A 10,697-nucleotide genomic window follows, 5' to 3' on the forward strand; every position below is an offset into this window, starting at 1 on the left:
TAATATAAAAACAATATAAAAATAATTGTGTAGACAACATGTAGGTTAAGTCTATACTTTTTCAAATAAATAATATAATTTTTTTTTTGTTTTTTAAATAAATAATATAAAATATAATTTTGTGGTAGTATGCAGGCTTCTTTATAAAGAATAGAGTATAATTTTTGTATAAATAGCATGTAAGCTAAACACGTTTCTTTAAATAAATAATATTAAAATATAATTTTGTGTAGATAACATGAAAGTCAATTTCACGTTATATAATTTTGTGTAGATGTAAGTTAAATTTACGTGATTAAAAATTAATGTTATATAATTTTGTATAGATGTAAGTTAAATTTACGTGATTAAAAATTAATGTAGGTTAAATTTCGTTTATTTAAAAATTGTGACACTGTATACGTTTTTTTAAATAAATAATATAAAATATAACAAACCAATAAGAGGTACACCTATACACTTTCACTTGTAACACATTTGACACACGATAAACTAATCATAAATATAGAAGAAATTAAGCTCAAAGGAATTAAGCTCATGCATACATATTATACACAGTTGAGTCAGAACCAAATTGGTCTAATAGCTTCTGTGGCAGCCTTGTTTTGGTCCACATAGTACCTAGAAAACAACACAAATGAGTTAAAATCAACCTAACGTGGGTCTGATGATAGATGAAACTACGAATGAGAATAAAATCATGAACCGAATACATAATAGGGTTCAATATGGGAGGAAATCAACCCCAAAAGGGTTTAGGATTTTGAGGATAGTTTGAGATTGTGGAGGAGCCTACGACTATAAAGGATGAGGAAAAGAGGGGAGTGGCTTTTTAGTTTCCAACCTTAATCAAACTATACATGTGTATTAAATAAACCACTTTGTATATCAAGTCCTAATCCAAAGATGCTATAAATATCGAAAAATATTCCAATAGAAAATATTTGGATTGGATTGGAATGTTTTTTTTCAAATTTTTTGTTTTAGATTGCCGAAGACAATATAAAATATAATCATATTTGATATTTAAAAAAAAATTGAAATCACATCAAACATTTTAAAAACGTAACAACAAAATTCATTTTTGTCCCTTAACATGTTAAGGAACTAAAAGAGTAATTAAACTTAATGTTAATTATTATTTTTTACAATAATCAACATATACTTGAAATAGAAAATAATATTTTAATTCTACAACATCCTTAATTAAATAAGTGTTTATATATAAATACTACAACACAATATGGCAAACACATTTCTTTAAAAACTAATTAATTTATTAATTCTAAATAATTGACATCAAAATAATAATCTTTTGACTCTGAATATTATGAGTTAACTTCTAATTTAAGAAAGTAATATAAAATAAGGTAGAAAATTATAATTAAGAGAAAATCACCCCCATACCTTACTCATATAGAAAATAGAATTAAACCTAAAAAGAAGAGCCAAAGGGAACAGCGGCGAAGGTAGAAGAGAAAACTGAGGATTGAGGTTTTTCTGAAAATGGCTTTTACTTCTTCTCAGTGTAGTTCTATTGCTTCTCAGTTTCTTCCTCCCAGAAAACACTCGCCAATCCCTTTTCACTCAACCAAATGCACAACTTTCACTCTTCTCTTCCCACGACGCACACCGTTTTCCACAACATGCTTAGCCACGCCAAACTCCAACAACAACGCTACGAAGCAAGAGAAAGAAATGGAGAAAGTGAAGGAAGTGGAGGTGGAAGTGGAGGAGGAGCTGCCATGGATTCAGGAGAAGGCTTTGGACCTCGTTGAGTTCACCGGCTCCGTTACCCAAGCCATTCCCGGTCCCAGAGTGGGTCCCACCTCTCTCCCTTGGATTCTCGCCATTCCTCTCTCTTACGCTGCTCTCACTTTCCTCATCGCCTTCGTCAAGACCGTCAAGAAGTTCTCTTCTCCCAAAGCAAAACGCCGCAAATTGGTCTCTCACTTTCATCATTCCCTCCGCTTCAACGTTTTTTGACCTTTCGCTAACTTTTTTTGGGTGCCCTTCTTTTCCAGGTCAGTAAAAATGCCACCTTATGCAAGTCCTTGGATGAATTATTTCGAAACGGACGAGACCAAGTTACGCAAGAACCTCTCAACCAAATTCAGAATAAGGTACTTTCACTGTTACTTCTTCATTTCACCATTTCAAACTCTCAACAATAACTATCGAGAGCCCCAATGTGTTTCCTGCTACACTATTGTTGTTGGGTCAATCATGTTTTCGCTGGATCATTATTGGGAGACCAAATTATAGTATATACAAGTGAGACAGTTCTTATGTTACAAGTCTATTTATAGTGTTGAAATAGGAGCAAATCTACTTTTTAAGACAGACAGCCATAAATCTAATGTACTAAAAGAAGCACAAAATCTTAACATGAAAGAGAAATAAACCTTGGTTTAGTATTACTATAATTATGGCATTACTTACATATGGTGGATTTCATGTACTTCACAGAGTAACTAATTACTTTTTTGCTTGTATGACCTTAGAAAAAATAAATTATGGGTTCTTGTTTCATTTCTAAGCATGAGACATGACAAGGTGAAATTGTTTGGGGTTTTTCAATGTAAAGGATCTTACTATCAGTCTTTGTCAGGAACTATTTCCTTGCTTTCCATTTGTTTTCTGAGGAAAATCTCTGGGGAAAAATCAGTTTCTTTTTGCTTGCTCGGATACTTCTGTATGCTTGTGCATATGTGTCTATGATTTTAGGTACTAACAACTGTATGCTCACATGCAGACAGGTTTTGGTTTGGAAGAAATTTTGCGCAAGTATATCCGCTATGCTCTAAATGAGAAACCATTCAATCCTGACTTGGTAGCTGATTTAATTCAGCTGAGAAAAGCTTCTATGTTAAGTGATTCACACGTTGCCGAGATTCTGAATGAAATTTCACGACGAATTGTGCAAGACAAAGGTAATGTATTTTTAACATTGGGCTGGATGTTTAGTTGATCACCCTTGGTGAATGGTTGTATGTTTTAGTTAAGATCTAGGAAAAGTAATCAAATTCTCATAAAATCAAATCACCAAAAGATATCAAATCTGTCCTAATAAATAGAAAACAGAATCTGCTCTAATTATGTAATAATTATCTTCGCAACAGCAGTGTATATATACACATAGTGGTGGCATGTTAATTTGAACCTGTGACCATCAATCCACACGCACTGGCTTAGTTCAAATGGTTTTTAAATGCGAGAAGTGTACAACAAAAAATATTGTTAATTGTTGTAATTTCCTTTCGGGCTTCTTGCTATAGTTGATGTTAATTGAAAGCGGTCTAATATATAGGTGGCCATGTAATAACAGAGGCAAATTTATTTGATGTTACTTGAATTTTTCTTTGGCTTATTTGGCATTGAATTTAAGTATAAATTTGTCATTGAAAATAATTCTTGTATTGCCTAAATGGAATAATTTTTAATAGTAAATAACTGGAAGGTTATGGAGTAAAAAAATGTACTTGTGCAATAAATAGGGACTAAATCAGCTATCTTCTTACATAGTAGGGACTCTAAACAACCTGCTGAATTATGGATGCCATTTTATCTTTTCCTTCCAAAGACACTATCTAAATGCCCTTTTATCTTCTTGATATGTGCTATTGTAATTACATAAAGGAATATATGGTTACATATTGATGACTTTCACGGTTTCTTTCTTTCGACTAACTATCTTCTAAAAGGAGTAAACATTACAGAGGTTTGTCATATTGGAGATCCCACAAGAAAATAGGGAATAACTGTATTTTTTGATTGATTTAGGTGGTCTACATATGTTCACAACTAAAGGCTAAAAATAATGGAAGAATTAAAGTAAATCTAAAGATATGATCCTAAGAATGTAAGATACATCAACTCCTAAAAGTAGGTTATCATGATTAATACAAATAAAATTAAAATCAAATATAAACAGAAGTAAAGCGAACCAAATCTATGTCATATCTTGACATTCTCCCTCAAGTTGAACCATATAATTGTGTGCATCATGTTTGCCAAGTATGTTAGTTATCCTTGCTATGTGGACAGACTTCTTGAAATCATTTGTTAATTGTTTATTGCAGCTATCAAATATGGATTGTTAACCCATCCATTCTTGATTCCATCCTCGTCTTCACCATACCCCTCAAAACACACCACAGTGCAAGATCCTTGCTCTGAATACCAGTTGATAGAACTGATATTAGAATAGGAAAGAAAAGAAACAACCTTGAATTTTATTGCCCTCCTTAATCTTAGTCCCCACACCAATGTAGTAGAGATAGAGTCCAGAAATGGAAAGAATACAACAACACAAATTTATTCCAGGAACTTCGCTCTCCAACTATCCTTCTATTTTTCTTTTCTCCCAAAAATCCCTTTTCTTACCCTCTTAGAACTATTTATAATAGTTCAGATATAGCTGTACTAACCACCTTACCTTTTCCTGCTGTGATTAGCTGAATAAAGAATATGCAAAAGGGATAGTTAGAATAGACAGGAGATAACCAATTAGAAAGAGCATCACCGTCGGAGATTCTTTCTTTATCCTTATCCTTTATCCTTACTTAGCTGTAACTTGGGAGATAGAAAGATCGGTAGAGAACTCCCCTTCAATTTTTTATCATTCAGTTTGGGAAATATATTTCCTTATAAATTTAATTAAGTGATTCTTTTTAAAAGTCGGGACCTCATTATTTTTATTCTCTGACTGCGATTACATTTAAATGATTTTTAGGCCCTATTGTGATGGATAAGTCAGGTTATACTGAAAAGGGTTTCAAGAGAAAAATAGCTGTCCAGGCCCTTTTTGGAAAGGTCTTCTATCTGTCCGAGGTAAGTGACCACACTCTCAATTTGATAGAAATTCTGTTAGTCTATTTGTTTATGTAACATAAAATAAGAACTTTTAAATGATTTTGGTACCATTGGATATGATTGCTTTTATTTTTTTTTTCTAGGATTTCTTAAACAAATAGTAGAAACCATAACACTGAAATGATTTTTTGTTTTTTTTTTTAATTTTAAATGTGTTAGGGAAATTCTTAAAAGGTTACACCTAGTTTAATTATGGTTTCAGGAAGAAATCTGGTATTTATTTATTGGGTATTTATTAGCTTAATATTGGAGTAAGTGATTGCTACTGCTCTGAAAGTTTGATATTATTTTTTTCCATATTTTTTTAAAAAGGCTCATGACAGGGTCAATCTTGACACAATTTTAAGTCAGCTGCCCTGTGACTTTAAATACATTTTTTGTCTTTCAATATTTTAGTGAAAAGGCTCACGAGAGTGAGTCTTGGTAGACGGTATGTGACTTTGAAGCCATGGGTAAAAAGTCTTGGAAACATATCATACCCGAGTCTCGTATGTGGATAGTCTTGTGCATCTAAAAGGGATTTAATGAGCAAAGTTTTTATTATGTCTGTTATAAGTTTAATGTATGACTTGATTAAATTTTTCTCCTACTAATCTGTTTCCAGCTGCCGGAGTTTTGTTCAAGAGATAGCTCCTTAGTCGTAAAGGAAATCTTCGGTGTTACAGAGTATGCTCCATATGCTTGCTTTTATGGTTGTTTAAATCAATATCTGGAATCTTTCTTCGAACCACCCTTTCATTTGAAGTTTCTGGAAAAATTTGTTAACTCTATCAGCATTCTTATGCAAAAGATTAAACTGTTCAGATGACTACGAATGTGTAGGAGCATGATAGAAATCCATTTGAACATGTTTCCTTTTTCTATTTATGAACAAACTGTCTCTGTCGTCAAAATAAAAACATAGGAAGTAATGACAAACCCTTGTACATGCTAAGGGATAATGTTTTGTTTTCCTTTCTCAGTGAAGATGCTGACAAACTCAGAATCCACACAGTCTCTGAAGCTGGCAGTCTTGATGCACTTGAGAAGATGGTTGATGATTCAGATTCAGAGGATGCTAGTCACGACGCTTAATCCGTGGCCTCTTAGTGCAATCATATTGCAGTGTTTAGCGTTCGAAATGGCCGAAAGAATAACTTGATGCTAAAAATTAATTGTACAACATCATCCGCCCCATCCAAAAGATAAAATTTGAGAGGAAAAGGCAGTGATTGTCATTGCTTTGTAGTTTTTGTACTTTTCAGTGCAACTTCTTACATACTTTCAAGATCTATCATATTTGCATGATATTTTTGTTATAACTCTTCTAGGTCAGTCTTAACGGCATTGATGTTTTAGACTGGACTCTCACAGGAGAAATTGGTTAACAAAATTGTTATAGAGATATATTTGGGTATAGATATAGAATCATGTGTTCCTTTAGTATCACACTTCGACATACAAAGAGCTAATTTTGTGTCCTTATTTCAGTTTGAAATGGTGTGGTTGGGCACCACTTTCTTGGATTAGTCACCCCTTCGTTGGACATGGAACTGTCTTATATAATGTTGTAATATGGCAGAGCTATTTTTCGTTGGACATTGGAGTAGTCTTTTTTTAACTTTTTAAACCTTCATGATTGGAGGATTATGTTTTGCACCCTATTATTGATTATATTCTAAAACTAAGCATTTTTTTTAAATTCTTATTAATAATAAAAATAGAAGGAAGAGTGTAAATACATTGTTTATTATATATATAACAAAAATTACTTTAAGCTGAAAGTTTTGTGATTAATTCCTTCATTCACATTAGTTTTTTTTTAGAAAATAATAGTTTTTTTAATTTTTTTAAATATTTTTTCAACAATACAATAGAAGTTAATGAAGAACCTTACAATCAAAGACCATTAAAGTAATAAGGTAATGAAAATGTGTATTAACTTTATCCTGTTAAAATTTTTAGAGCACAAACATCAAACTCAAGTAAATTCACCAACTAAACATAAATTTAATTCATAAAAATTATATAAATGTGAAAGATTGCAGCTAAGGGTGAACAAGAATATTCTTAGAGCAAAAGTCCAACATCCTAACTTGTTTACAGTTGTGGAATGAAACCAATTTCAGTCATAGAGTCAAGTTATAGTTCCATGTATTCCAAGAAATCCTTTTCTCCCCAAACAATTTTGACAAAATCAAGATGAAGACACAATTTGATGAGTGCTGGATCAGAACACAAGTCCCTTGGATCGATGTGTTGAACAAGAAACACGAACTTGATTGAAAATCTCATACAAAGACCCTTGTTCTACACATACAAATAAATACATATGATCGTGTTATCCAGTTCCTTAACAGCAGTGGTCATCTATGAATTTGGCATTGAATGGAAAGGTGCGTGATGCAAGGCAGTGTCTGCAACGGTCATGGAGTGGTTCATGCTTCTTCTCATGGCTTCCAAGATCAGAGCATGCAGATTCAGAAGCAGAGAAGCTGCTTCGCCGTTGCTCCAATCTGAGTCATCTTCAGCAAACACAATGCTTCATGCTCACCAGAGCTTTGGACAAAGATGACATTCTACTGGCCCGATTTATATACGCCTCAGCTTCTCTGGGCTTTCCCTCCTTCGCCTATTCCATTTTCATCCACAACCACCGACCCAGCATCTATCTCTACAACAACCTCATCTGGGCTCTATCTTCACACAATCCCACTCGCGCCATTTCTCTCTTCAACGCCATTCGCCTCCTCGGTTTGCGACCCGACTCTTACTCTTTCCCTTTTGCTCTCAAAGCCGTTGTTTCTTCATCCTTCCTCCATGTCGGCCACCAGATTCATTCTCAAGCCATTCTTTCCGGCTTCATCACACATCCCAATGTCCTCACCTCCCTCATTCACATGTATTCCTCATGCGCCAACGTTTCCTCAGCTCGCAAACTATTCGATGCCGCCACTTTCCAACACGTTTCTCTCTGGAACGCTATGCTCGCAGGTTACGCCAAGGTGGGTGATCTTTCCAATGCCCGCAACCTGTTTGAAACTATGCCTGAAAAAGACAGGGATGTTGTTTCATGGACTTGTCTTATTTCGGGATACACGCGCACACACTGTCCCCATCAGGCCATCACGCTTTTCCGCACTATGCTGGTGCACAATGTGCAGCCGGATAAAATTGCCATTTTGGCTGCGCTCTCTGCGTGTGCAGACTTGGGTGCTCTTGAGTTGGGAGTGTGGATTCACAGCTACATTGAAAGGCATAAACTGCCTGAGATTGTATCTCTTTGTAACTCTCTCATAGACATGTATGCCAAATCAGGTGACATAGGTAAAGCGCGCCAAGTTTTTGAGGGCATGGAGCGAAAAACGATTGTAACGTGGACAACCATGATAGGTGGACTTGCTTTACATGGCATGGGAAAGGAGGCCCTTGAGCTGTTTTCTTGCATGGAGAAGGCTGGAGTGAAGCCAAATGAAGTCACCTTCATCACCATTCTTTCTGCTTGTAGCCATGTTGGATTGGTTGAACTGGGGCGCCATTATTTCACGTGTATGAGAAAAAGATTTGGAATTGAACCCAAGATAGAGCACTACGGTTGCATGGTGGATTTGCTTGGACGTGGTGGGTATCTTGAAGAAGCAAAGGAGCTAGTTAGGTTGATGCCGTGTGAAGCAAATGCAGCTGTGTGGGGATCCCTTCTTTCTGCTTCGAATAGATACGGTGATGTTGCGCTGGCAAAGGAAGCTTTGCGTCATCTGAGTGTGATGGAGCCCCATAATTGTGGAAATTATTCGCTTCTGTCCAATACTTACTCTGCGCTTGGTAGGTGGAAGGAAGCTGGTATGGTGAGGAAGGTTATGCGGGACACGCGCATGGAAAAGGTGGCAGGTATCAGTTTTGTTGAGTTGAACAATACAGTATATGAATTCATCTCCGGAGACAAGTTAAACATCAAATTTGTTGACATTTGTCATGTCCTACAAAGCATAAACGGGCAACTCAAGATGATTGATGTTCATCATGAGTTTTTATGCTTCTAACTATGAGTAGGTGGATTATGAAATTCTAGTCTGAGTAATCTTTTTTAGTTTCGATCTTGTATAGGCTGTAGAAAAATAATTTTGAAGTTTCTTGTTTAGATTCAAATTGTACAGTGAAATTTTAACGGATTATAAAAATATTTTTAACTTATTAACAACTTAAAGAGCAATTATTTATTAAAACATTTAATTATTATTTTTTCAGCGATAATGATTGCTTTAATGGACTAAATGTTATTTTAATGGACAAACTATCAACTTTATATAAGTAAGTTGAATTGAGAAAGTTTCATAACCATTCTAAATACTTGAGAAGAATTTTATTGTAGAAAGTACACTTTTAGAAGAATTCTATATCTAAAAGGATAACTGGTAAAAGGAAAACACGGGCTAAGTGAAAAATTATGGACTATTGCATTCCACACTTTATATAAAAATTGAATTTCCAATTTTATAATAAAAGTTGTAAAACTGAAGAATTTACTTAGACTCATAAAAGTTAAAGTTATAATTCGTAAGAGTTTCTTTTACATAAAAAAATATATAATATTTTAATAATATAATTATTTAAAATAGGTAAAAAAAATAAATTAACAACAATTAAATAACAAAGAGTACTCTGCATCTCAATTAAATAAAAAAACCTAATTTAATGCGGTCTAATAATAAAAATAAAATTTAGTTTTCCCAATTAAAAAAAAAAACAGAGAGCACTTCAAACAAAACAAAAATCTGCACCTTAATAAAAAAAACGAATTTAGTGTAGCCCAATAAAAAAACAAAACCCTAATTCCCTAAATCACAGAGTAAGAAAACCCTAATTCCCTAAATCACACTATAGAACAATGCAACTCTAATTCCACACCACCCATCTCTAACGCTATACGGCACCACCGTCGACCTGCGACCCGGGACAACCGCGACTGCACGAACCGCCACCACCGCGCGACCTCCTCTGCACAATCGCCACCACCGCGCGACCTGCTCCGCTCGAGATGCAGTATTGCAATGAGTCCCAAAGACGGAGCATTTTGGAAGGCTCAACAAAGTCTTTTGATACTTTTGAAGCAGTGTTCCAGCATGAAGCAGTTGAAGGAGATGCAGAGTCGTGTTGTACAGAGTGGTTTCCATAATACCCCGCTTGTGGTGGGAAAGATCATTGAGTTTTGCGCGGTTTCAGGTCATGGAGATATCAATTACGCTGTCAGGGTTTTTGACAGAATCGATAAACCCGATGCGTTTATATGGAACACCATGATCAGGGGATTTGGGATGACTCGCCAACCAGAGAAGGCCATTGACTTGTTCAGGAGAATGCTGCAGGGAAAATGCGATGTGGCAGCAATTGACACTTTCACATTCTCTTTCATTCTTAAAATCATTGCTGGATTCAGATCTGTTATACTTGGAAAGCAACTTCATTGCAACATCCTTAAACTAGGACTCCAAACTCATACTTACGTCAGGAATTCTCTGATTCACATGTACGGTATGGCGAAGGACATAGAAACCGCTCACCGCCTGTTTGATGAAATTCCAAATGCTGATTTAGTGGCTTGGAACTCTATCATAAATTGTCATGTGCATTGTCGGAATTATACGCAAGCTCTCCATCTGTTTGCTAAAATGCTGCGGAGTGGCCTGCAACCGGATCATGCCACTCTTGTAGTGACCCTCTCAGCGTGTGGTGCAATAGGAGCCCTCGGTTTTGGGAGGCGAATTCATTATTCTCTTGTACAAAAACATTCTAAGCTTGGTGAAGATACATCGGTCTCCAATTCCCTAATTGACATGTATGCAAAG

The 10,697-nt window shown here is 35.2% G+C and overlaps 3 protein-coding genes and 1 long non-coding RNA gene across 4 annotated transcripts; 3 read left to right on the forward strand and 1 right to left on the reverse strand.

Moving 5' to 3' along the window:
* The first annotated feature begins 1,390 nt into the window (after positions 1-1,390).
* On the forward strand, positions 1,391-6,297 carry LOC137806059 (uncharacterized). The gene is made up of 6 exons (XM_068605982.1): positions 1,391-1,944; positions 2,025-2,123; positions 2,756-2,933; positions 4,736-4,833; positions 5,480-5,541; positions 5,838-6,297. The coding sequence occupies exons 1-6, from the start codon at positions 1,507-1,509 to the stop codon at positions 5,947-5,949; spliced, it is 987 nt and encodes a 328-aa protein (XP_068462083.1). The 5' UTR covers positions 1,391-1,506; the 3' UTR covers positions 5,950-6,297.
* Positions 6,298-6,932: 635 nt separating this feature from the next.
* LOC137806055 (pentatricopeptide repeat-containing protein At5g56310-like) lies at positions 6,933-9,050 on the forward strand. Its single transcript, XM_068605978.1, has one exon. The coding sequence runs from the start codon at positions 7,227-7,229 to the stop codon at positions 8,892-8,894; it is 1,668 nt and encodes a 555-aa protein (XP_068462079.1). The 5' UTR covers positions 6,933-7,226; the 3' UTR covers positions 8,895-9,050.
* A 561-nt stretch (positions 9,051-9,611) lies between these two features.
* LOC137805724 (uncharacterized) lies at positions 9,612-9,999 on the reverse strand. The gene is made up of 2 exons (XR_011080223.1): positions 9,876-9,999; positions 9,612-9,844 (listed from the first exon to the last, which is right to left on the reverse strand). It is a non-coding gene; the product is annotated as an uncharacterized lncRNA (long non-coding RNA).
* LOC137805723 (pentatricopeptide repeat-containing protein At5g66520-like) lies at positions 9,903-10,696 on the forward strand (the record flags this gene model as incomplete). The annotated part of the gene is given in 1 exon segment (XM_068605657.1): positions 9,903-10,696. A coding segment is annotated over 1 exon segment (794 nt), but the record flags the coding sequence as incomplete, so codon positions are not given.
* Between the last annotated feature and the right edge of the window lies 1 nt (position 10,697).

Source organism: Phaseolus vulgaris, chromosome 3, assembly GCF_000499845.2.
Source record: "Phaseolus vulgaris cultivar G19833 chromosome 3, P. vulgaris v2.0, whole genome shotgun sequence".
Taxonomy (NCBI): domain Eukaryota; kingdom Viridiplantae; phylum Streptophyta; class Magnoliopsida; order Fabales; family Fabaceae; genus Phaseolus; species Phaseolus vulgaris.

Bases quoted from the DNA above. Each gene is read 5' to 3' on its own strand.
- LOC137806059 (XM_068605982.1), top strand. From the start codon at position 1,507: ATGGCTTTTACTTCTTCTCAGTGTAGTTCTATTGCTTCTCAGTTTCTT. The intron at 1,945-2,024 runs GTCTCTCACTTT...CTTCTTTTCCAG, and splicing joins AAGCAAAACGCCGCAAATTG to GTCAGTAAAAATGCCACCTT. The intron at 2,124-2,755 runs GTACTTTCACTG...GCTCACATGCAG, and splicing joins TCAACCAAATTCAGAATAAG to ACAGGTTTTGGTTTGGAAGA.
- LOC137806055 (XM_068605978.1), top strand. From the start codon at position 7,227: ATGAATTTGGCATTGAATGGAAAGGTGCGTGATGCAAGGCAGTGTCTG.